We start from the raw sequence: 26,494 nt of genomic DNA, 5'->3' as shown, positions 1-26,494 counted from the left end.
AATTAATGCAACATGTCCTTGTCTTCTCTGTGTGTCTTTTAATCCTGTGTGTGTGTGTTCTCCATCAGGAAACCTCAGCAGGACGACGAGGATCTGAGTGCAGAGGCCTGCAAGCTGATCTCTGTTCTGCCTAACCTTTCTTTCATGCAGGCCAAGGTCCTCATGTTCCCAAGCATCCTCCTACCAAAGAATGATGTTCCCCAAAACTACAGTGATATGTGATCTCCACAATATTTACACCCAATTCTTAATTAGCTTATTGCAATATACACAGGATTCAAATACTCCAAAACAAGAGGCATTGTGGACTCTACAGTGAGTTAAAATACCTGCTTCAGTGTAATTACTCCCCCTGCTGGCTATATTCTGTCTTGTGCAAAAAAGCAGGATTTCTGTTTTGACCTGGTTTGTTTTAGTCTTTTTAAAGTTAAGTGTTGTGATTTATTATGAAGAACAACTCACCCAAACACATATGTATTCACTCTACAGGCCGCAAGCTCACCACCTTAATTATTGTTTGATTGTATATTTATTGTCAACTTATTTTGTATGTTGAATTATCATTGACAAATGTATAAATATAAATATACTAAAATGATATGTGAGACATAAAGAATGAAGAAGTGGCTTTCATGAAGGTATGTGACATATAAAACTATATTTTCTTTCTATGGATATTTCAAATGTTGATAATAAAACAACTGAACTTCAGGATGTATTTTTGCTATTTAAGTCAGGTATGATCTTTCTTTTAATGATTACTGAACACACTCATATTAAGTTATTCAAATTGAGAGGACAAGGAAATAAAACATGAAGAATTTAATTGAAGATCCAGACTGATGTAGGAAATAGAAACTAAAATGTTGCATTATGGAAATTGTATATAGGCTGCTCTGAATACATGGATCAAGGACCTTATACCAGTTTTTTGTCATGGCAATCATTCTGTTATTGTATTTGTTATCATTTTTAATGTAAAAAGTGTAAAGATGAACATTGAACAACAGTTTTGGAAGTGACATTTGAACACCTCAGTCGCCGGATGTTCTCCACCCTTCCCTTCCCTTCCTCCTCTCGGCCGGGTTGGTGTGTCTTCCTTCCGGCTTGCCGAAGAAAGTTGAGGGAGGTTCAGCGGCTACTGGGCTTTAACATAATGGACAGCCAGGGAAGGAAAGTGGTGGTCTGTGACAATGGCACCGGGGTGAGTTTATCACACACTCTCGACCCGTGGCTGTCTTTTAAACAGGGTCTTCATATCGAGTGATTTTCTGAAACAGGAAGTGTTGCTGTCAGCGGCCAAGCTACCCACCCAGCTAATGCTAGCCTAGCCTGTTAGCTGGCTCATTTTCATTCATACAGACCCGATACGGAAACAGCACCTAGAGGGGGTGTACATGTCAGGATAAAGCATTGATACACAGCTCGGATATTGCTCGTACAGTGGAATAAATAGACACACTAAACCAGACAAGTAACTGCTCATTTGCTACAAATGGTTACTTAGCTAAGGCAGCTAACTAGCATGCTAACGTAGCATTTAACAGCTGGTTGTCTGGTTTTTACTGTCTGGCTGTCCGTCATTTCAGTGATTTGTTTTGCAAACGATGCAGGATTTGCAGATTCATTATATCTTGTGCACTTATCAAAACAGTATCTTATTTATTGGCATGTAACATTAGGTTTTATATAAGCTAGGCTAGGCCGTGTCAGGTTAAAAAGAGGACAGCCTATGCTTTCCTGTTCAGCAGCTCTAACTTCCCGGATATAAATGTCACCTAACTTGCGGTTAATTAGGTTTGTTTGGCCTTGATAATAACACGAAGCATACACTTTTTTTCTCCCATGCATTCCTCACTTATCAGCTTTTTAGTAAACACATCTTAACTAAGTACAAACATCGTATCTGACAGGTCAACACTTCAAAGATGGAAAGGCTTGATTTTCTTTTGCATAGTAGCTACAGTGTAGACATGGCAATGAAAATCTTAAGACCCAGGCTCCAACAATGCAACAACAATAAATACAAGACTTAAAACAATAAAACACATGAAAAACATCTATAAAAAATAGTGCAAGAGAATGCTGCAAGACCAATGTGCAAGCAATGCAAAAGAAGTAAACTATGAACATGTCAAATACAATAAGCCTAATGTTGCAGGGAATTCTGCAAGTGACCAAGTAAATGCAAGAGTCTATAAACATGTACAATAGAATAAGATTAACAAGAACAGAATGTCAAATGAAATACTGTACAGTGGAATAAATACTGCTTATTGTAGTTATGAATACATTTGTGAGAGGCAAACAGGTCAATGCTATCTTAATCAAATAATAGATATGTCATAAGAAATATAAATCACAGACTCCCAGCCCAGTGTTAGTCATAGCTGCACTACATTGCTGTGGTCCTTTGTCCAAACCCAGCCTGCTGATTTAATAGATTATTGGGCCTGTGAGTTTAGGGGGTTTTCAAGCTGCTGTGGTTTGTTAACAGAACGAGCAGTTTCTAAAATACTCTTTGCTGACCTGTTAATGTGCAGGAATGAATCATTGCACACAGGTAACACTGCTTCTTTCAGTGCTCGAGACTTCCTTTCTTCGGTGTCAGCAGCAGTCAGAGAGGATGTTCGCTCAGCTTGTAACTGACTAATACGCTTTTTCAGGAGCATTATGCAAAGCTAGAAAAACCTGCCCTGTGTCTGAGTTAAACTAAGAAGTCAAGAGGACGTGAAACGAGTCAGAACCACAGCCACACGGCAACACATTTGTAGAGCACCGTTGCTCGCCATCAAACATCATAGTACCCTGTTGAATCTGCAGCTGCTGAACAACTCTGAGTTGTTCAGCTTCATTTAACAATTGTCCGCTAAAACTCACCGTGAAATAAGACGAGCTATCATACACCAGCTGATTTTGTTTACTTTACTGAGAGAATCAGTTTATTTCACTTGTTAGTTCCTTAAACCAAATTCCTTCCCAAGTTCCCAAACTGAGTGTACGTCTAGAAGTGAACCGTAATAAGATAAATACGTTGGTGGATGTTCTTTGGATTAACTCTTTAAACACCGGCAGTTGTTTGGGGAAAAGTCTTTAGTAACATCTTTCTTCTTGATGTTCTGTTTGAGGATACACACATAATATAAAGACAGTAGATGCAGTGATGTTGCAATAACATAAATACTTTTACCATTATTACATTGCAGAGGAAGAATGTGTGAAACTTGCATTTGGGAAAATCCGCTAGGCCTAAGGAACTATGTTAACAATTATATACATATTTTAATCTGCAAAAACAAAGTGTCTTAACTACTCTCTTAGTGTGTGTGTGTGTGTGTGTGTGTGTGTGTGTGTGTGTGTGTGTGTGTGTGTGGTGTGTGTTGTGTGTGTGTGTGTGTGTGTGTGTGTGTGTGTGTGTGTGGTGTGTGTGTGTGTGTGTGTGTGTGTGTGTGTGTGTGTGTGTGTGTGTGTGTGTGTGTGTGTGTGTGTGTGTGTGTGTGTGTGTGTGTGTGTGTGTGTGTGTGTGTGTGTGTGTGTGTGTGGGGCTGTGTGTGTGTGTGTGTGGCTGTGTGGCTGTGGCTATCTCTTCCTGGTTCTACAGTTCAATGATACGCCTCTCTGATGTAACTGTTCTGAGTTACCTGCATGGCCTTCATGTACACAGAAGTGTCTCTGTGGCTGTATATCGTCTGATAATTTACTCTTATATTAATGTTGTAGATGTAACATCATACTTTATTACTTATGGAACATGTTCTGCCAGTATCTCTCATCCCAACATCCTATATTTATAAATTAACTACAAAATATGGTCATTGAAAGATCAAATTAAAATCCGTAGATGAACCTTAAAAAATACAGTTATGGATTTCCACCATGAGTCTAAAGCACTGGCCCTAATGTTCAGACTTATCTCCCCCGAGTAGCTAAAGGTTCTGTTGTAATTGCAGGGCTGGCGTTTTTTTTACGATCTTTGTCCAAATGCTAATTAAGCCCCTGTTATCAGCAGGATGGCTGTGCCGTTGTCTTGCACAGTTTATCTCTTCAGTACTTAAATGAATGTCCTCACATGACTTCCTCTCATGTCTCTCCTTTCAGTTTGTCAAGTGCGGCTTTGCAGGCTCCAACTTCCCGGAGCACATCTTCCCTGCGCTCGTTGGGAGGCCCATCATCCGCTCCACAGCCAAAGTTGGGAACATTGAGATCAAGGTACAAACTGGTGTGGCCTTGAAAGTGTATTGTTTAATTTAACCAGAAAGTCTTGATTTCAAGGACGAACCCGGGTCAGGAAAGCACTGGAACAACAGGATATGGAATCACAAAGTCAGACTGTCTACTTCCACTCTAAAGTATCTTTATATTGAGTCCCATTTAGTTCTGACAACTGCTACACAACGGAGTGAAGGCTATTTCGGGGTAAAGCCCAGTTGATTAAGCAGCACAGGGCCAATTTCCCATTCCTTTAGCCGCACGATCTCTTTTTCCTGTTCTTTCCCAATTATTTTGTTTATTCATTTCTTTTTATAAATCTGCCTTCCTCTTCCTCCATGTTTTGTTCCCCTACGAGGAAGTAGAAAGCCCATAAGATGGTAAGTTCAGCTCGGTGTGTGCCTCCTCTTGCCTGCTCTGGAGAGTTGTGTTGTTCTTTGGTCCAGTTTTTCACTCACACAATGATTCGATTATTTCCCAACCCAACTAGTTTGCGTTGAGTTTGAGCGTTTGCCAGATGAGTGGCAGAGGGTCTGATAGATGTACAGCCCTCACATTAATGCACTCGTCTCTCCTGGAGGGAAGTGTTGCAGCAAAGGCTGATGAATCATAAGCCAGCTGTTATCGATGGACTGCTAAAAGAGATTTTGGACCGGTTCCATTTTCAGAGTCTCTGATCTGCTGACAGCTCCACCCCCCACCCCCATCCTGCTGCTATTTAAGGACTGAAATAAATACAGTTTTCAGCACCAAAAAAAAATGAAATGTCAGCTGCAGCTAGAACGATTGGTGTTAAATGATAAATGTTGTGTACTTATATGCACTATAGATATGTTTACCTCCCTGTGAAAACATATTTTACACAAGGAATGTCTATTTGACTACATTTACTTTAGTATCTGCGGCTGTTTCACCTTTACTAGTTCAGAGGAAGTGTGGGGGAAGAAGTGTGCATGGCAGACAGCTGGAGGTTAAAGACGGAAGCACATCTGTTTTTCTTTTGACTTAAAAAAGAAAGCGAGGCCACATGGAGGCAGAGCCTTTGACTGGTACTTTGTTAATGCCAAAGCACACAGGATGAACCCATAAAATGGCTGCCTTCACGAGGCTTTTGATGTCTCCAAGTGGAACGTGGGCTGCTTGACTGTGTGGCTAACACTGAGCACTAACACTGAGCGCTAACCCAGCCCATGTTTACATTGCCAGGCTGCCTTGCATGCATCTCGTTGAATGGTTCTATAACAAGTGGTTTACTGTAGCTGGAGTGTTTCCAGTTGCATGGAAAATGATGGCTTGTTGTGCATGCTGGGTAACTGAGTTTTAAAGCTAAAAAGCTCCTTTTGAGAAGGCATTAATAAAGCTGTCGTCATCGGACACATGACTCTGCTTGATGATCCAGTTTCTGTGATTTTATGAGACCAGCTGGCCATGGGGAACACATTCCTGATTGTATTGCTCTTGACCAATACTCAGTGCTCATTCTTACTCCCAGTGACCCTGAATGATCCGAGCTGGCTTTCAGAAGTAGGAAACTCGACTGTAAAATAACTCCTGGTTGACCTCTGCCCTCCCCCTGCAGGACCTGATGGTGGGGGACGAGGCCAGCGAGCTGCGCTCCATGCTGGAGGTCAACTACCCCATGGACAACGGCATCGTCAGGAACTGGGACGACATGAAGCACCTGTGGGACTACACCTTCGGCCCGGAGAAGCTCAACGTCGAGTCCCGCAACTGCAAGATCCTGCTGACCGAGCCCCCCATGAACCCCACCAAGAACCGGGAAAAAATCATTGAGGTATTCTTTTTCATTTTTTTAATACATTTATTGAATTTTCACAGAGTGACACAATCAAGAAGGAGCATGATCCCAATTTGTACCAGCTTCTTTTCCACTTATCCCAAACATAGAACACATTCTCCACACATGCCATACAATAATAAAAAGTATAAATAAATAAATGACGTCAAAGAAAGAAAAATAAATAAAAACAATCATTGAGGTATTTTGACGTTTGATTTAGCGTTTTTGGTGCGGCTTATTTTTTTAAGGTTGTGTCGAAGGGAAGAAGATAATAAGAATTTAAGCTTTGCATGTCTTCCTCCGTCAGAAGATGTTGTTCTGCTCTATCACAGCTGGTTAATGCCATATATTCTCTAACTCTAAAACACTTATTCAATGTAGTTACATTATACATTTGAGAGCTTTTTTGTTACCTCATATACTAAATGTCTTTGTTTTCCTTTACAAACAATTGTACTTACACTTTTGATGACTTCTCCTCCAGGTGATGTTCGAGACCTACCAGTTCTCAGGAGTCTACATTGCTATTCAGGCGGTGCTGACACTCTATGCCCAAGGTAGGAAGACACATGCAAACTGAATCACTTTCCATGTTACAGATGTGTTGCAGGTGTTCTACTCCAACAAACCCCTCACTAACACATTGGATTTCCCCTGACCTCAGACTGTACCTGGTAAATCATTATTAGTTCAGCAGCCCAGAGACAATATGCTTTTCATTTTAACTGTGGAAATATTCCCGTGTGGTAATATTGAACTACCACACCTTTGTCAAATAGTTTGTGCAAAGATTTGTTTTATGAGAACACTTGGTTACCAGATATGTTATTCTCTCTGCCAGAAAGTCTAGACAGTCACATTAACATCACTTTATAATGTTCCAGTGACACACACACGATATTCTGATATCATCTAAAGTGTTCAGATGGCTTAAAGCTCGCCTGTGTTGCTTCAGGCCGGATCAGATGAACTTTGGAACTATTTGCACCGACAGTGAAACTCAGCCTGTTTCCACACGTACCATTTATCTCTGAGGGTAATGCCAACCAGTGAGCTGTTATTAGGGGTAATTGTTACATTCAATGTGTTATCTCTACATGTTTCGTGTGTTGACCCTACATACACGTAACACGGCTAACAATCAGTAGCCAAAAACACACACTGGATAAAACTCGGACACACCTAGCTCGGTAAGGTTGTAGATTATGAAGTGTGTGTGTGTGTTTCTCTCAGGCCTTCTGACCGGTGTGGTGGTGGACTCGGGAGACGGCGTGACTCACATCTGTCCCGTGTACGAGGGCTTCAGCCTCCCCCATCTGACGAGACGTCTGGACATCGCAGGCCGGGACATCACCCGCTACCTCATCAAGGTATAGAGGCAGCCATGACGGTCTCTTTTGAGTCAAAGTAGCAAAAAACACAACAAAAACAAATAAGTTAGCCTAGATGTTGTGTACTGTAAATGAATACAACAATGTGGATTGTGGAAAGACGGTGGTTCTAGGTATTAATAAGACACAGAAGCGCCGCACCATAATTTCACTTTACGAAGGGGGAACTGACATCATCTTCTTCGAAAATAGGAAGTGACAGGGTTTCTATTCTGAGAAAATCTAGTTCGAGGTTTAATTAAAGATAGACATTTAAAAGACTTGCTTCCTGCCTAAAGCTGCGCTGCAGATTGAGAAGTGCAATATCCAAATCACTGCATCTCACACGGATCCTTTTCATATGCCTTTCTAAAGAAATCTACATGAATGACCAATCTCTCCGACATCGTTAATCGTATCGATATCAGTCAGAAATCATCGCTGTTATTTTGTTCTAATCTTGCCGCCCTATTTCTGACCGTTCTGCTTCTCCTCTCCCGTTACCCTCTCCCTCTCCGGGTGCAGTTGTTGCTGCTGAGGGGCTATGCCTTCAACCACTCTGCAGACTTTGAGACGGTGAGGATGATGAAGGAGAAGCTGTGCTACGTCGGCTACAACATCGAGCAGGAGCAGAAGCTGGCGCTGGAGACCACCGTGCTGGTGGAGTCATACACGGTAAATACTCACATGTTTTCATTTTAAACGTATAACACACTGTTGAATCTACTTTTGGATTCACATAACATTGGTTTAATGGAAACTGACCGAATAGACACATGAGACAGTTGACATGTTTTTGGTCACTTTCAATACCCACAGCTGTTTCACTCCTGCTGAGTTAATAATGTAACCTCATGTTAGTGGGCATCATTTTGAGCCCTGCAGACACAACAGGAAGTCTAAAACCAAAATGTAAAACGAGTTGCTGCCCTCACGTGGACAATCTGTGCACTCGTCACTCAGTTGTAGGGATGGGTACCGAGCCCCGGTTTTAAACGGGGCCCGGTGCTGAATTATTAAAGACCGTGTTACCGTTAAGCTCCGAAGTTAACGGTGTTTTTATCGGTACTGGAGACATGTAAAAAATATGTCATATGTATTATCGCTACACAAACATTATATTGCAGTTTTAGTTTCGCCAACTCCGTTTCTAATAAGACTGCACAATGCGTCTATGATTATTTTTAGTATTTTCGATCTTTCCAATCCTGATGAGAGATCTCTCTCCTCTGTCTGTGTGCGAGGGGGCGGGCAGTTTACACACACGCAGCTGCTACATGCAGCCACAAACACACGCACGCACGCACACGTGCGGAGGAGATGGCGGAGAGAACGCGCTCCGAGGTGTGGTTAAAGTGTACCTGTCTCGATGTGGACAATGCTCGTTACCAAAGGTGCAATTAGAGTTTAGCATGTAAGGGCGGTAACACGAGCAATTTGTCGAAACATTTAGCAAAAGTGCTCCACATCCAGACGGAGGAATGCACCGTTTTCTAGTAGCTCTGTAGCCCCATCCACGAGTAACTTTTTCTGTCATCAGATTATTTAATACTATTTGTTAAAACATTGTTGTTTCTCCAAAAGAACCGATAAAAGTACCGTTAAAAGACCGGATCGATAAGCGGTATCGATAAAAGTAGTAGTACCGTTAAAACCTTAACGATACCCATCAATACTCAGTTGGCAGCATATAGGACGACAAAGAGCTACAAAAATAATTAGATAGCAAGATCATTTAAATAAAGACAAAAGATCTAATATATAATTTCAGTCATTTTAATAACTTTTCTACTCTTGGGTGACCCTGCTTGTTTTCATGAATGCAGGTCATCTTGCTGACTGTTCACATGTCTCCTGCTGTCAACTATCTAATAAATAACACACACATAAAAGATCAAGATTCAAAATAAAAAAGATAAATAAACTAAACTGGACAAAGACTGAATATGACGATTAAGGGGAGTCAGGCAATGGCCGCTAAAAGATGTTGACTTCACTCCAAACATGTAGGGCATTCATATTTTTCATTAAAAAATAGCAGCTGTTTTTTTATGTAAAACAGCTGCATATTTCCACCCCATTGGAATTGTTTATAAGCGAGTTATTTTCATGCACACATGTTTTAAATAGCAGGAAGAATCTCTCCCGAAGGGTTTGTTATTGAAAAGTGTCAGTATTTGTGAAGTAATCAGAACTAATGGGGTAACTAAATCTGCGCTGAGGAGACGACCACATGGCCTCTGTTGGCTCTTTTGGGGACGGGACAGGGCTGCTGACGGATGGCGCATTTCCACTACAGCGCGGTTTAAGCGTGCCGTGTTGTGCCCGGCCCGTTTTTGGTTGCGTTCCCACCAGGCGTAGTTTCGGCTAGTGGGCGCTTTTTCACAGTTTTCTGGCTCTCCAAAATCGAGGTTCTTTCCGGGCCAACAACCGGCCTAAGTATGCTAAACTAGTGAGAGAATCGCTGGCAAGGGGGCTACAACTACAACAAAATGAACATATTTTACCGTGATCTAATTGTAACACGTTTCAAAATGATGCCGAAGTAACAACATACTGATACCGGTTAGTAACAACCATGAATTAATGCTTTGACAAGTCTGCAGACAGACGGCAGGCGAAAACCCCTTTTTAAAATGCGTGTTTTCTGAATGTAGCTCGGCTAAGCTAACGTTGTATATGCTCCGACCGTCAACACTCACAACAACGACCTACAGACATAAATAAACCAGCGACTGTATTCTCCATGACACAGACAGTCTGTGGTTTGTACTTGTTTAACTTCTGTCTAGTTTCTGAACAGATATGAGGAGCTGTGAGCTCTGAGGGCTAACAGCTAACGGCTGATGTTGGTTTTGTGTTTCGCATTAAAGATGACGTCACGGCTCCGCCTACACTGCGTTACTATAGTTACTGTCCAGTTCCTAAACTGTAATGGAAACCCAGCATAAAGTGAGCCTGGCCTACCAAGGCCTAACTATACCGTACTAAGCTGTGCGAGGCCCTGCAGTGGAAATGCGCCATACCTGTTTTCTCTGGGACTCACACACAGTTTGGGGGGCAGCTCCTCCACCAGCCTTGCTTTTCTTTCCAGGGCCTTTTCCCCGCAGAGGAACCACAGAATCTAAACGCAGGGCCTGCAGTCTGCGTTACGGCACGCCTTACCGAGCATGTTGTGTCTCAGAGCTCACTGACCGTGTGTGTGTTTGGGTTAGTGTAGGCGACGGTGTGTGTGTAGGTGTGTGAACATGGATGTGTAAGTATGGTTTTGTGTGCACGAAACAAGGAGGGCAATGTAACTGTGGCCGAAAGGGCCCTGAACTGAGCGTTACATCATTTCCTGTGCAGCCACTCTGCGGTGGAGGCTTCCTCCCACTGCCCTCGGCTGAATGAAGCCTTTTTACACACACACACACACACACACACACACACACACACACACACACACACACACACACACACACACACACACACACACACACACACACACACACACACACACACACACACACACACACACACACACACACACACACACACACACACACACACACACACACACACACACACACACACACACACACACACACACACACACACACACACACACACACACACACACACACACCTCAGTTTGGAGCCTCAGGGATTTAACTTGCTGTACAATATTATCAGAGGATTTCAAACTCGATTAGATACAAGCGGTGTAAATAAGTAGATTTCCTCAAGGACTGTACTTAAGTACAATTCTGAGGTACTTGTACTTCACATGAGTATCTCCATTTTCTGCTACTTTGTACTTCTACCCCACTACGATTCAGAGGTAACGCGTGTACTTTCACTCCACTACATTGAGGTAGTACCTTTAGTTACTTTACAGATGTGATGTGAAATCTAATCAAGTGTTGAATCAGACTTTAGTTCCACCTGGAGTAAATCCACAAGCTGCCCTGCAGTCTACAAAGCCATTCAGACTAGCTGCACCTTCACCAGCTTTGAGAACACTTTCATGATCAATCATTATAATGAGAACATATTATTTGTATTATTCTGAAATGGACCAATCTGCACAACGACTACTTTTACTTTTGGTACTTTTAAGTATATTTTGATGCTAATACTTTTTTACTTTTATTTGAGTAGCATTTGAATGCAGGACTTTGACTTGTAACGGAGTATTCCTACACTCTGGTACTTTTAATTAAGTGCACGATCTTAATCCTTCTTCCACCTCTGTTAGATACACACACACATCTTAATAAAGAAGTTCTCTTCCTACATCTCGAACAGCCACACAGCCGTGTTGTTCCTAATCCTTCCAGTCCAGATTTATGACTCTCTGTTGAGTCATACATTAAATCCTACCTCTTCAGTGGTGTCATTTTCTTTTTTCCCCGTCTCTTTTCATCTCGTTCCTCCCACACACCTCCAGCTGCCAGATGGTCGTCTGATCAAGGTGGGAGGAGAGCGCTTTGAGGCCCCCGAGGCTCTGTTCCAGCCGCACCTCATCAACGTGGAGGGGGTGGGGGTGGCCGAGCTGCTCTTCAACACCATCCATGCCGCGGACATCGACACCAGGTGAGCCAGCATGAGGGCAACGATACACTACAATGACGATACACATACATCACTCTGTGTCTGCCCTATTACACATTAACAAGCCCCAGCACACACACACACACACACACACACACACACACACACACACACACACACACACACACACACACACACACACACACACACACACACACACACACACACACACACACACACACACACACACACACGCGCACACACAGAGATATACAAAATGGTGTCAGTCCAGCTAAGCTACCACTAAAGCAACCGAGGGTTTTAGATATCAAACAAAATATTTATTCCGCACCAGAGTTCTGTCTGGAAAGAATATAAATGTATCTTTGGGGTATGTAAAGAGTTGAAATGTAGATTTTGAAACCCAAAACGTAAATAATTGTTCCTTGCTGTTGGAGTTGAATGAATTGACATAAATCTGCAATGTCTTGAAAGTATATTTTCAACATTTAAAGGCATTTGTATACCAAATAATCTCCACATATTACCTTTCATTCCTCGAGACATTTGTCCTGCATGCCTCCACGTGCCTTGTTGGATTGAAGTAAATGGGGGCTGGCTTTAAAAAACAGAAAGACTTCTCATAGTTTGTCATTCCTTTGTTCACTGTGGAAGCATGCACGAAAACAGTTCTCCATTAACACAATCAAAAGTCAACTTTATTGTCAATCTTTCAGTTTGTGTGTACAGACGGAGAGATCAAAATACCGTTTCCCACAATCCCAAATACAACACAAAAAAAAAATTATATATATACACAATCAACAGACACATTTATACATATGCACACATTAAGACACAAATAAAAGCTCAACAATGAATATATACAAAATAACAGTCACTTCTTAGTCTGCTTGTTGTTGGGTGTCTTCCTGTCTCACCCTCCTCCCGTCTCACCCTCTTCCTGCTCTCACCCTCCTCCCGTCTCACCCTCTTCCTGCTCTCACCCTCCTCCCGTCTCACCCTCTTCCTGCTCTCACCCTCCTCCTGCTCTCACCCTCCTCCCGTCTCACCCTCTTCCTGCTCTCACCCTCCTCCTGTCTCCCCTCACCAGGTCTGAGTTCTACAAACACATCGTGCTGTCGGGGGGGTCCACCATGTACCCCGGCCTGCCTAGCCGGCTGGAGAGGGAGCTGAAGCAGCTGTACCTGGAGCGCGTGCTGAAGGGAGACGTGGACAAGCTCTCGGTGAGATATCTACCCTCAGCATCTCGTTTATAACTATACTGTTGACTGGGTGAGGGGTGAGGGTGGAACTTAAAGTAAATGTATTCAAGTAATCCCGTTTTTTACCCCACTATTTTATTCACCAATGTTAGTTACCATTTACTTTGCATATTATGATTATTATTACAAACTATAAATCAACTTAACCCTAACCCTACACTTCTTAATTAATAAAGAAGTTAAAATGATCTCTTACCTTAAATGGATAACCACATTAATGCATACATTTTCAATAAGTACCCTTACTTTCGGTACTAAGCATACTGCAGTGCTCGTTGACAACATACCTACTCGCTGCTGCAAAGAGTATATTTTGTTATTTATTTAAGGTTTTAAGGTTTTTGATGTCTTTTATACATAAAGATGTGTCCCCGGTGTGTCAGGGAACTCACGCAGCGTCAGAAAATAAAACCCTCTCTCTTTTCCTCCGAACCCAAATCTCTAAAAACGGGGAACAACGGAGCTGATCCAGATTTGCGTCCGATATGACGTAATATCTGAAATGTGGACCAATCAGAAACGTTGCTATCAGAAACAATGCCCGACTGTTTTGGACGTAATATGGTCGGTGTTTACATTAGCATCGCTAACACTCAGCGCTAACCTGTACTGGAGAGCATGTGTGTGAAAAAGCAGGAAGTAGAAAGGAACTCACCTTGTGGTATAACCGGCAAGAGAGAAAGCCTTTGAGCTCCAGACTGTTTCAGAGAGAATCCTTGATAATCCATGATATGGCGTTTCATCACGGCAGCATTTAGTTTAGACCGTAGCTGCCGGGTCCCGCATGAGCTCAGACCCCTCCTTTTTTTTGTTATCAATTCTTTCTTTTTTTAAAGCTTTATACCCCAGATCAGCACTTTTGAAACAGGAAGTGAAATAGAGGGATATGAGGCATGGCTGGAATGGGTGATCTGTTTTGTGCAAAACACTTCATAGACATGTTTTTTATATATCTGAGACCTATGCTATTGCCTAAAAATAGCATGATAGGTGACCTTTAATATTGAACTTGTAGCATGTCCAAATTGCACCAAATTTGAAACTGAACTGCCTCGGCTCCACCGCAAAACACCCGCCAAGTTTGAAGTAGATCAGATGATTGGCTCCCGAGAAACACCAAAGGACATTCATACCCACAGATGGAGATTGCTTTCTGTATATTTAGTTTTTAATGCTTATACTCTTGTACATCAAGCAAAAGAAGGAAGTTTGCTCTTAACTCAGTATTCCTACACTGATACTATTTTGCTTGATTAAAATAAGCATTAGTTCCACTTGTGGTGGCAGCATTAAGGAAGTTACTGTGATGTGGTTGGAAACGGGTCATACCACATTCATTTTTAGCTCCAATTAGAACAAGTTATTTGTCTCTTGCTTTGCGACCAATGTGATCTAAAAAAGAGCATCTTATTAAACCTTCAGTTGAGCCAAAGTCTCTCTTTAAGGCTTAGGCGTCTCACTCGGTGTGAATTAGTATTTCCAGCTGATGCTCTGGGTTTGTTTAGGTTGGCCTGGGCGGAGTTCCCCACATGTGAGAGCGCCGTAAAGCTCCACGGGAACACGTTTGAGTTACTTTAGTGTGTAAACGCTGACTGACACCTGACAGTCTGTCCTTTGTCCTGATGAGGTTAGATCCCACACACATAGAGGGTAAAAACAATACACAGTACAAAGTATTAAACACCTTGAATTATGTCCAGTTTTTATAAACCGTGTCGGTCTTTAAGCAAAGTTTCCCTTCATGTTTAGTCTCAATATGGTGCTGTGTGCATAACCGACCACCAGGAGGCGATAGAGGTTAACTGACATTAATTAAACTCAAACACAGGTCTTTAATAACAACACATGCCGGGTTCACTTCTCAATTATAAATATTTGTTTTGGAGAAATATCCCTTCAGTACATTTCCACTTCAGCATCCCAGAGACGCTGATGGTTTTACTCTGAGCTGTTTTGTACACAAAGGTCTGCCGATGACTCATATGTTAAAAGCGAGTCATTATGTGCTCCTCTCTGCCCACCACTCCGGTTCTTCTTCTGGTTATCTCATTTTGGAGTTAAATCCTTCATATGTAGTTATATTATTCTTACGCATCACATATATGCCATTTAAAGTAACTCAGACCGAGTATTTATACAGCAAAGATTTGAGAGATGGCTGTAAAAAGGTGTGCGATCCACTCTTTCATAGTGACTGTGTTCACTTTTATTATTTTTTGGTTGCAGTGGATGTGAACATTTTTAAACTGTTGCATATTTCGGCATATGCTCCTTCTGATCTTCCAAACACTCAAAATATGTCTAAATACACCGCCTCCGTTTGTAGCTTGCACCTTCTAGCCGTTTGTTTGTTGCTTTAAACTCCAAACACCAAACAGATTCTGTGTCTTTTAGCCCTATTTGGTGAAAATGTGAGTCTTTTGGAAGATACTGGAATGTTATACGGAAAGGGTGGGTCCACAAGTTTGTATTGATGTTTTTATACTTCTACCGTCTGAAAAATAAATGTCTCACCATGCCAGTAAGTTGTATCCGACATGAAGGGAAAAACATTTAAGGCTGTGTTTGAGCGGAGTATCACTTTGACAACCCAAACTTAAAGGGGACCTATCATGTCTTTTACACATAAAGATGTGTGTCAGGGAACTCACGCAGCGTCAGGAAATAAATCCCTCTCTCTTTTCCTCCGTACCCAAATCTCTAAAAACGGGGCTACACCGGAGCTGATCCAGATTTGCGTCCGATATGACGTAATATCTGAAATGTGGACCCACGGCCCAATCAGAAAGTTGCTATCAGAAACAATGCCCAACTGTTTTGGACGTAATATGGTCGGTCTTTACATTAGCATCGCTAACGCTCAGAGCTAACCTGTACTGGAGAGAGCATGTGTGTGAAGAAGCAGGAAGTAAAAAGGAACTCACCTTGTGGTATAACCGACAAGAGAGAAAGCCTTTGAGCTCCAGACTGTTTCAGAGATAATTAGAGCTGCCAAACGATTACATTTTTTAATCAGATTAATCACAGCTTAAAAATTAATTAATCATGATTAATCACCATTCGAACTATGTCCAAAATATGCCATTTATTTATGTATATTGTTGGGAATGGAAAGATAAATGAAAGAAGGCGGATATATCCATTTAACATACAGTATGTTTATTATAACATTGTTCTGTGTGTCAAAATGAAAGACAGCCCACACACCTATCAATCATCAAACCGTGGGGTCTTAATTCATTACGTGTTGATTTCTATCAACGGGGGAGTACTTCAGGAAAGTCGACAGAGGGGGGGGGGGGGGGGGGGCTAGTGGAGTACTTCGTGACCACAGAGTGTGAACGTTGTGATCGGCTGTTTTAGCGCAGTTCTCCAGTGAAGGGGGGGGTCTCCCTCCTCAGCCGGTTGGCGTAGTTTTGGCACAGTTCCGTTGTACAGACCGACGTTAACAGCAGCCCTGTCTGTGCACACGGAGACCGACTCTGTCGTCCGGTGATCCAACCGCCTTCTGGAAAAGCTTCACAAGTACGTCGGTACGCAAATGCGCTTTGTGACACAAGTGACGGTACGCATTTCAGATTGCGCACATAATCTGCGTACCAGTTATGTGTTACTTGTACTACAGCAAAAGTATTCTCCGTCGAGACTTCCTGCAACAACACCACGCCGTTATCTTGATTCTGATTGGCCAGAAGACATTATCAAAGATGTTCTATTGAGAAGACGATCACTACGTGACAAAAGTTTTCAAAACCGTTTCTGGTCTTCGGTATTTCCAGACAAGTGGCTGCTGAAATCAATCTTACTAACTGCTGTCTGTGCAATTCTCGGCGCGAGTTGGCGGACTTTATTTTGCTTACTTTAACATCATTTTTCATGGTGGGGCTAAGCCATTTCTTGGTATGGGTGTAGCCTACCCCAGCCATACCCTAGCGCTGCCACTGGTGAGATGTATGGGGCGGGCCATTCTGCAATGTGCATTAAATGCTTTAAATATTTTAACGCAATTAATTCAAAAAAGTAATTACCGCCGTTAACGCGATAATTTTGACAGCACTAGAAATCATCCTTGATATGGCGTTTCATCACGGCAGTATTTAGTTTAGACAGTAGCTGCCGGGTCCCGCATTTATTTTTTTAAAGCTTTATCCCAAAATCAGCACTTTTGAAACAGGAAGTGAAATGGAGGGATATGAGGCATGGCTAGAATGCGTTATCTGTTTGGTATTTTGAGAAAAACACTTCATAGACATGATTTTTATATATTTTTATATATCTGAGACGTATGCTATTGCCTAACAATAGCATGATAGGTGACCTTTAACTGTTTTGGTTCATTCACACTTGATAGAGACCAAATCTAAGCTAGAAGAGTTTGGATGCTAGCGTTCGATGATTAAAGTGACCTTCAAAGTGAAAAAGCGAATATAAATCCGGATCAACTGGGAGTTTCAATTAGCAGCTTTTTTTTGCTAACATCCGCACTTTATCAATTTTATAAGCTGATAGTTCTTGACATGAATACTGTATCCACAGCCTAAGCCAGCTTTACATCCCTCCCCCACAAATCTACTGGCAATGATGCAGCTGGAAGGATTGTGTGTTGATATCTAATGTCTAAATGTTGTGTCCCTCATTCTGTTAATATCGCCATTTAAAGATTCCCACATCCAAAAACAAAAGGACACGGCAGTAATGCACACACCTTGTTCACCTCAATCGTTTCTCTGTTTCCAAAGGTCCAGCGATGCACCATTATGTTAGTAGTTTGATTTGACACCGTTAGTTTTGGTCTGCAGGATATCTCTTTATTACTGTAATTTAAGTCTTCATGTCCCGTTGCTTTTTCAGAAATTCAAGATCCGCATCGAGGACCCTCCCAGGCGAAAGCACATGGTGTTCCTGGGCGGAGCCGTGCTGGCCGACATCATGAAGGACAAGGACAACTTCTGGCTGACCCGCGAGGAGTACGAGGAGAAAGGAGTCCGCGTGCTGGAGAAACTCGGAGTCACCGTCAGATAAAGCCCTGAACACACACACACCACATTCCCCTCGCCCACATCGCAGAGTATATATCTATTTATCCCTCTTCTCCCTCCCCTCAAACATCAGAGGTAACAAGTCGTCTCCTCTTCCTCTCCTGGTTTGGGATTGGCTCACACGTTTCCTCTCAAGCCTCACAAACCAGATCCATCTTTTGCAGATGTACACTGACACCCCACCTTTTACCTGAACTAGAAATGAAAACGGTTAATATTTAGCTGGTGCACAACCTGCTTGTTTACCTCCAAAGGGGTAAAGTGTTAAAGAAAGATTAGTCTCCTTCCCTAGATTAAACCTCCGAGGGTTAATGATGCAAAGTCTCTGTAAAGCGTCTGTATATCACAATCAGGGTCCACCACAAACAGCCACGGCCGCTTTCAGCATCTGTTCCAGGCGAGCGATCACATTTTTTAGTCTGTTTTTTATAAAAAGATATCACGACTTTTTCGTTCCTCTTCGGGAGAGCGATCACCATTTTTGTTTTGCTTTGAATTTATGTCTTTTTCATTTGCTTTTTTGTGTTGCTGTGCACTACTACCATTGCAAATGGAGTGTATTGTGGTAACAGAAGTTCCTCCATGTTTTATGAAGAATTGATGGTTGATTTTATAAAGGGATGAATACGCAGGAAAGTCCTTGAGCTTGACACCGGGTGTTTGAAGGTACTTTGGGGTGTGTCGGTTAGTGATATTTCTTCCTCATCCGACAGCCTCGCCATCGCCTCGCCTCCTCTCGCTTTAAATCTCGAGCTGAATGATCGGGTGTGAGCAGTTGTAGTAAATATAGCTCCTCACCTGTAGTGTTCCTCTTCAGATCACCTCAGAGCGGAGGCAGCTTGACGATGAAATCGGTTTTAATTTAGCTGCAAACCTGGGAATAATAAAACGGTATTTTATCGACGTTGAAATACTGTTGAGACTATAATTTAAATCCTCCAGTCTTTCACTCCCAATGGTCGACTGAAGGCACTTCTATTTGAAAAATGTGTATATTTTATTTTCTTCTTCTTCCATGAACGTCTATCCAGTGCCAAGTGCAGTTAATGATAACTGGATCTGTTTTAATGTCTTTCTTTTGTCACTGTTTTCCTTTTGTTGTTCATAGCATAACTGCCTAACGCTGATTTAAATAAAGAAAAGTGATTTATAAGGACGTTTCTGTGGCAGGTTCTTAAGAAGTAAGTCTTCTGAGTTGTTTGTATAAGCATCAAGGTGCGTTTATTCTACAAAAACAGAACTAAAATATTTAGGACCCAAGGTTTCATTTTTTAAAGTCCTAACAGAAGTCGAAACCCCTGCGTGTAAAAAGCCGTTAAAAAAATCTAATTTGTTGGAAAAGTTATGATTTTAAACTCAAATGTAATTAACATGTTTCAGTATTTTATGTAAACATTAATTTCCTATCCCCCCGGAGAATATATATAATTTAAAAAAAAGTCATGTGTACTGAATTTGGTCCTTATTTTCATTTTCCTTTACATACAGATGCGTTGTTGCCCAGACACCAGCAATCTGACACAGACAAGAAGCCCAGAAATGAAGAATGAAAGTTTAATAACGTACATTTGGAAAATAGTTTTACTTAACAATCCCAAATGAGATATCTTGTATGTCAACAGACCATGTGCTGCAGTTAAAAGCCTAATGAGTAAAAGTTTAATAACAAGTCAAATATTGTTACGCAACACAAAATATCACACAAAGCTGTAATGACGCGCTCCACTTTCTGCCATGCAGCCAGTCAGCTGTGAGTCATCTTCGGGGCTGAGACTGAGAAACGCATCGATTTGGAACAAAGGGAAAGATCGGCGGGTAACGTTAAGATCACTAAATAATCTGCAACACGGGAAGGATGTTCAGATCTTCTGCTTCTGTTAAGTGTTCGAGCAAAACAAATACATAACCGGCTCATTAAGATTTAAAGCGAGAATGTGTATCTTTCAAAAGAAATAAACACATTCCTTGTCGCACAAACAAAACATTGCATTCATAAACAATAACAAAGCGCCCTCGCTCGATTTAACATCTGTTTTGCAGCCTTACTTGGTCCGGTATGTAGTTATATTGACTAATGCTAGCTAATGTTAGCACACTCAAGATAAACCTCGCTATTTCACTGGCTGCTATTCAGCAAACGTTGCATAATAAAGTGACTTCATTTACCTTTTATTAGTTGCCTTAGTGGCTGGATGTATATATTTTAATGCAAACCTAAAGCTCTGCAAACATGGTACACTCTCAAAGTGTTCATCATCATTTAATGAAGCAGAGGTTGATAGTGAGACAGGTTGAAAGGTGGGCCCGGCTAAAATAAACTGGATGGCCTACCTGCCTGTCAGCCTTCCCATCTGTGCACAAATGTATCCTCGTGCTCATTGGTCAATGTGCGCGTTCGTGTGTGTTGGCGGAGGGGGCTCTGTAAGGAAGTCTGAAGGAAGAGGCAGATAGTTGATCGGTTTGTTTGTACTTTCAAATTCGTAGCGCCCTCGAGCGGGTTTCTCTCCATTCTCCTTCGACCGACCCTACCTTTAAAGGAATGGTATGCTCATGACACTCATTTTTAAATAATTATCATCCGATAAAACAGAGACCAGTCTCTGCCAGTCTTTCTTTTTTTCTTTTTTTTAATCCGATGACATTATCAGTGATTTTAAACTGATTATATACCGAAATAACATCAACACTGTGGGCCGCCGCAATTTTCCCGGACGTGACGTAACCAGGCGTTTGGTTTTCGAGGACACGTTGATCTCCATGTTATTTACTGTAGTTTCTCTATTCAAAATATGCCTCACTGTATCGCGAGATATTGCCACAATTCTGATAGGAACAATCCACGGAATGCTTAGTTTCCATCTGTTGCCAAAGGTAAGCGTAGAAGTACATTCAGAGGCAGTGGCTAGCGAAATGTGGCCGGCCCGAACCGAGAGATTTACAGGCTCATGTATGCAGCGAACATTTCAAATTTCCGGACGACTACTCTGAGAGTATGATAAAACATAACATGGGATTTATGGAACAACCATTACTCAATGGAGATGCAGTACCATCGGTCTTTCTGGTGTCATCACCGACCAGGACACCAGTTCGGCCAGTTGAGAAATCGCCCTCTGCAAGTGTGAAGCGACGGAGGAGCAGAAGTAGTGCTCGGAGTAAGAATAAGGTATGTTATAGCGCATTTCCATTGCAGCGGCTAGTCCCGTTTTAACGTCCTTTAGCGTCCAGGCCAGGACAGTTTTTGGTGGCCTTTCCATATAGCGTAGTACCGACTAGTGTGTATTTTCCCCCAGTTTTTTCCGGCCCCATAAAATCGTGATTCTATGGCCAGGGACAACGAAGCTGAGTATGCTAAACTATCAATCAATCAATCAATGTTTATTTATATAGCCCAATAACACAATGTTACATTTGTCTCAGTGGTCTTCACAGTGTGTACAGAATATCAGTATGACAATACGACACCCTCTGTCCTTAGACCCTCACATCGTACAAGGAAACACTTCCAAAGAAAACCCAGTTTAATGGGAAAAATGGGAGAAACCTCAGGGAGAGCAGCAGAGGAGGGATCCCTCTCCCAGGACGGACAGACGTGCAATAGATGCCGTGTGTAAATTGAAAAGATAATACATTTGCAACATAGGTAGTCCAAGTGTTTGGAAATGCATGTGTGTATAATAGGAAGATGAATCCACGAGGATATCCATCCAGGACCTATGATCCAGGACCACAGCCACGACTCAAGATCCAGCGCTCGCGATCCAGGACACAGGACCGCAGGATCATCCATGACTCCGGATCCCAGCGTATATAGACACCAAAAAGAAAGACATTTGGGGAAGCTGGGTTAATCGGAACATGAGTGTACACGGGTATAGACAGAGAGAAGGAGAAGTAAGATGTCCCCCGACAAACTAAGCCTATATCAGCAAAACTAGGGGCTGAATCTAATCAGCCCTAACTATAAGCTTTATCAAAAAGGAAGGTCTTAAGCGCACTCTTAAAAACGGATAGGGTGTCTGCCGCCCGAACACAAACTGGAAGCTGATTCCACAAATGTGGAGCTTGATAAGAAACTAGAGAGGGAATCGCTAGCAAGGGTGGTACTGCATGCATACATATAGTATCTTATATCATCTTCCCATTATACACACATGCATTTCCAAACATCTGGACTACCTATGTTGCAAATGTATTATCTCTTCAATTTACACACGGCATCTATTGCACGTCTGTCCGTCCTGGAGAGGGATCCCTCCTCTGTTGCTCTCCCTGAGGTTTCTCCCATGTTCCCTTTAACCTGTGGGTTTTCTCTGGAAGTGTTTCCTTGTACGATGTGAGGGTCTACGGACAGAGGGTGTCGTATTGTCATACTGATAAAACATCAAAACTTCTTCCTCTGCTGACGAGTCCGAACTCAAATATTCAGCCATGTTTCCGTGTGTTGACAAAGTGAACGCATGGATGACGTCACGACCATCACGTGACTACTGAAAATGGCAAACATGGCGGCGGCCAGACGGAATATACAGGTCTTGATAAAAAAGAGCTATAAAATCATTATTTACCGGGGAATATCGCTGATTTCTTTCAGGGTATGGTTTAAACATAATGTTTCACTAAATACTGAAGTTTTGATTAATTATCTAATGAGTGGACCATTCCTTTAAGGAAATGTTCTAAAATCGGAAACAACTAAACATTTTAACATCAAACTGGAGAGGAAAAGGAGTATGCCGGCTCAGATGATTGGTCGTGCTTTTTACAGCGCTACGGCTTCCACAGGTGACATTTTTTTATGTATTTATTGTCAAAGCATTTATATATGCATTGCTATCGGGATGTTAAGAGCATTCCATGGAATATAACAAAAAGTGTTTCTGAAATGAATAACATACCCCCCTTTAAATGATGGATTTTAAGATGTTTCAGAATGGATTTTAGGTCAAGTAGAGTAAAATGTGCAATTTGGTTAGATTTTAGAACATTTCCTTAAAGGTAGGGTCGGTAAGAATGGAGAAACCAGCTCGAGTGCGCTAGAATTTAAAAGGATGCAGCCGAAAAAAATCTGCCCCTTCCTTCAGACTTCCTCACAGAGCCCCTCCTCCAACACACACGAACGCGCACATGACCAATGAGGGCACGAGATAAGTTTGTGCCCCGATGGAAGGCTGACAGGCAGGTAGGCCATCCAGTTACTTCAGCCGGGCCGGCTCAGATGATTGGTCGTGCTTTTTACAGCGCCACGGCTTCCACTGATGACGTTTTTTTATGTATTTATTGTCAAAGCATTTAATGTATTCATTGCTATCGGGATGTTAAGAGCATTGCATGGAATATAACAAGTCTTTCTGAAGGGAATCACCTACCCCACCTTTAACCATGCTTTTTAAAAATACTGAAGGTGTGTCTTTTGGCTGCAACTCTCAAAACATGATGCAAAATCCCAAAGTCCTTGAACATGTGGCCTCATTTCCTATAATTAGTTTACTATAATGAAAAACAAAATAAAGGAAGAAGATTCCTACATTTGAGAACATGCGTCCATCAAATGTTGCACAATTTACCGATTACCATTTCTGCTCTTTTAGTGATGAACGAGTTCTTCTCAGTCTCAGCAGAGAGCTGGAGGTGAGATAGGAGTTGATAACTAAACTAAGGATGCAGGTACGGAGGTGACAGAGCCACAGAGCAGAAGGAGGAAGAGGAAATGGAACAGTGGCAGAGGACTGGCGCCACCAGAGGAAGAGGCTCTCTTTCCGAGCCTGAAATAAAGATCTCACCCAGACTCTTCCGGCCTTGTTCCATTTTAATCCCTCGACTCTTGCCACTTCCCTCTTAACCCTGAACTGTTACCTCTGAAGCCCTGTTGGAAGTTTCCTCCCCATCAGAACACAAACGGACGCATCAACAGAGGACAAAGCACTGTGGTGCAGTTTTAAAGGACTTTTAACATTACATCTCAGAAGGAAATACTCTTGTTTCACTCAAATCCATGTTTCATCTGATAGCTTGAATAGTTTTTTTATCTCCACAAATTCAAGGTATACATTCTGTCAGGTGAAAACTTTTCTTTCAACAATCTTCTTCTTCATGCCTAAATATTCAAAACCAATATTTGTAGGGCTCACTTGACAACTTGAACATCGTTGTGTCGAGTCGACCAAGGTTTTTCACATATTTCACACTTTAAAGTCAAATCTAGAAATGTATTCGTGGGTCTTTTTGAAAACTGATACGATATTGCATCACTATTTTGACACAGGAACCATTCCTCACTAACTAACTGCAAATGCTTGAGTACATGTCACTGCTAAAACAATGACTTATAATTAACTTTTAACAGACTTAATTAAAACATATTGCTAAGTTGTTTTGAACAATCCTTTTCCATTTTCCACAGGGTGGGAGTAGAGAGATGTTTCCCAGTTATCTCAGGTGGGTTTGATCTCAGTCAGGGAATGCTGAAACAATTATCCAGCTGCTTGTAAGCTTTACTAGCTTCACTGCAACATCTCTGCTCTCTGAGTTTATCAGGTACCTGACGGTGAAACTCAACAGGCTCAAATGTTGCAAATGTAGAACAAAACTAAGTCCGAAGGAGGAAATCTTCAAAACTCTGCCTATCTTTGGACATGAAACCACAGCACTGGTGCGGGACGAGCCACCCATTCCTCAAAACTTCAGTGGGAAGAGATCTCCGGTGCTCCGTGCACAGAGAGGGGCCACGCTGACCCCATTACACCAGCAGATATCTTAAATGTTTGCACATGTGGACTGTGATGCTGTTTGCAGCCGTTGAGCTGCTTAGCAGGCCCCCAAAAGCCCTGAGGGACCGTCTTTTTCTTCTTTTTCTCCCTCTCCCTCCCCCTCCCCCTCTCGCGCTCCATCATTATCGCCCACATGCTTTTCCAGAGACATCCTGAGTGAAACAGCTCGACGTCCTCGATGGCTATCACATGTTCCTGCTGAGGAGGAGAGACATCTTGAAGAGTTCTCCACTGAGGAATTTGCTTTGTGCTTTTTTTCATTAATTACTTAGGGGTTTTGGGCATTAAACTATGGAAGTATTACTTAAACACAATAAACCTTAGCCTGGCCCTTGACTGAACTTGTTCACCTCATGAAGGAAGACATCCTCTCTCCCTAGCAATTATATTACTCTGGAGATTATGGATTGTTTTAGGGACTTTTTGCATGGCTTCAAGCGATTGTTAAATCTGGATGCGTCGGTCCTTATGACTTCAAGTCCTCCCAAAAAACGTGATTAACACTACTTAAAACAACTATGTATGCCCCTAGATTTGCTTTACCACAGAAAGTGATGATGAACCATACTTTGGAAAAACTTTTCTCCCTTTTCTTGATCAACCCATGACCTTTTGTTTCAATATTTTGGTTAATAACCAAATATCTTCGCAACTGAAGACATTCATGTTGTCTGTGTTGGGCAGTAATTAACCAATTTTAGGATGCCAACACGCAAAAACAATGTTAATTTAGCATTGTTAGTTTACTCAAGTTAGCTTGTATCATCACCACATTACATTTTGTTTCAATACTTTCGGTTAATGATCAAATATCTTCCAAACTAAGGGCATTCATGTTAACCTATACTTGTGTTTGGCACTAATAGGCCATTTCTTTGCATGCTAACGCTAATACATCTTTTTAAATATCAGCATATTAGAATTGTTCGTGTGCTTAAGTTAGCATGTAGCTCAAGCATCACCCATGACTTGTGTTGCAATACTCAGTTAATGGTGAAATAACCTTAAAAAAATACTTTTGGCCTGTATCTGGCACAAATAGGGTAAATATCAGCGTATTAGCATTGTTAGTTTTCTTTAGTTAGCATTTAGCTCGAGCACAGCCGTTCCCTGTGGGCATATTTTATGTAACATTTCCTGTTTGGTTGTCTTTTATGGTTTCTTACATTTTCAGTTTTATGTCATGCAGAAATCCATTAACACTTGTTGTTCCTTAATTGAGCTGATTTCATGCACTTAGAATAGAATAAAAGAAGTTACATTGCAGAAAATGATAATGCATGCTGCGGTTAGTTACTGTAGACATTTATGGGGAAGTACATTCATTTGGTAAAAACAGTAATGGTAGTAAAATAAACCAGCAGACACGCGTGTGGTTTCACTGTTTTCCTCTCATTTTATTGGAGGCGGAAGGTAAGACAACATTTCACTTTAGTTCTCTCACAGACCTGGCCACCCTTCAGTATCTACAAAGTACTTCCTG

General features: G+C 41.8%; 1 protein-coding gene across 1 annotated transcript; it reads left to right on the top strand.

The window, feature by feature from the left end:
- The first annotated feature begins 1,059 nt into the window (after positions 1-1,059).
- Positions 1,060-19,394, top strand: LOC117459347 (actin-related protein 2-B-like). The gene is made up of 9 exons (XM_034100121.2): positions 1,060-1,204; positions 4,099-4,209; positions 5,789-6,004; positions 6,495-6,567; positions 7,244-7,380; positions 7,906-8,055; positions 11,813-11,958; positions 13,031-13,163; positions 18,054-19,394. The coding sequence occupies exons 1-9, from the start codon at positions 1,157-1,159 to the stop codon at positions 18,222-18,224; spliced, it is 1,185 nt and encodes a 394-aa protein (XP_033956012.1). The 5' UTR covers positions 1,060-1,156; the 3' UTR covers positions 18,225-19,394.
- The last annotated feature ends 7,100 nt before the right edge of the window (positions 19,395-26,494 follow it).

Source organism: Pseudochaenichthys georgianus, chromosome 15 (assembly GCF_902827115.2).
Source record: "Pseudochaenichthys georgianus chromosome 15, fPseGeo1.2, whole genome shotgun sequence".
Taxonomy (NCBI): Eukaryota; Metazoa; Chordata; class Actinopteri; order Perciformes; family Channichthyidae; genus Pseudochaenichthys; species Pseudochaenichthys georgianus.
Note: the sequence above shows the minus strand (reverse complement) of the source record. Positions and strands in the feature narration are given on the sequence as shown.

Bases quoted from the DNA above. Each gene is read 5' to 3' on its own strand.
- LOC117459347 (XM_034100121.2), top strand. From the start codon at position 1,157: ATGGACAGCCAGGGAAGGAAAGTGGTGGTCTGTGACAATGGCACCGGG. The intron at 6,005-6,494 runs GTATTCTTTTTC...CTTCTCCTCCAG, and splicing joins ACCGGGAAAAAATCATTGAG to GTGATGTTCGAGACCTACCA. The intron at 8,056-11,812 runs GTAAATACTCAC...ACACACCTCCAG, and splicing joins TGCTGGTGGAGTCATACACG to CTGCCAGATGGTCGTCTGAT.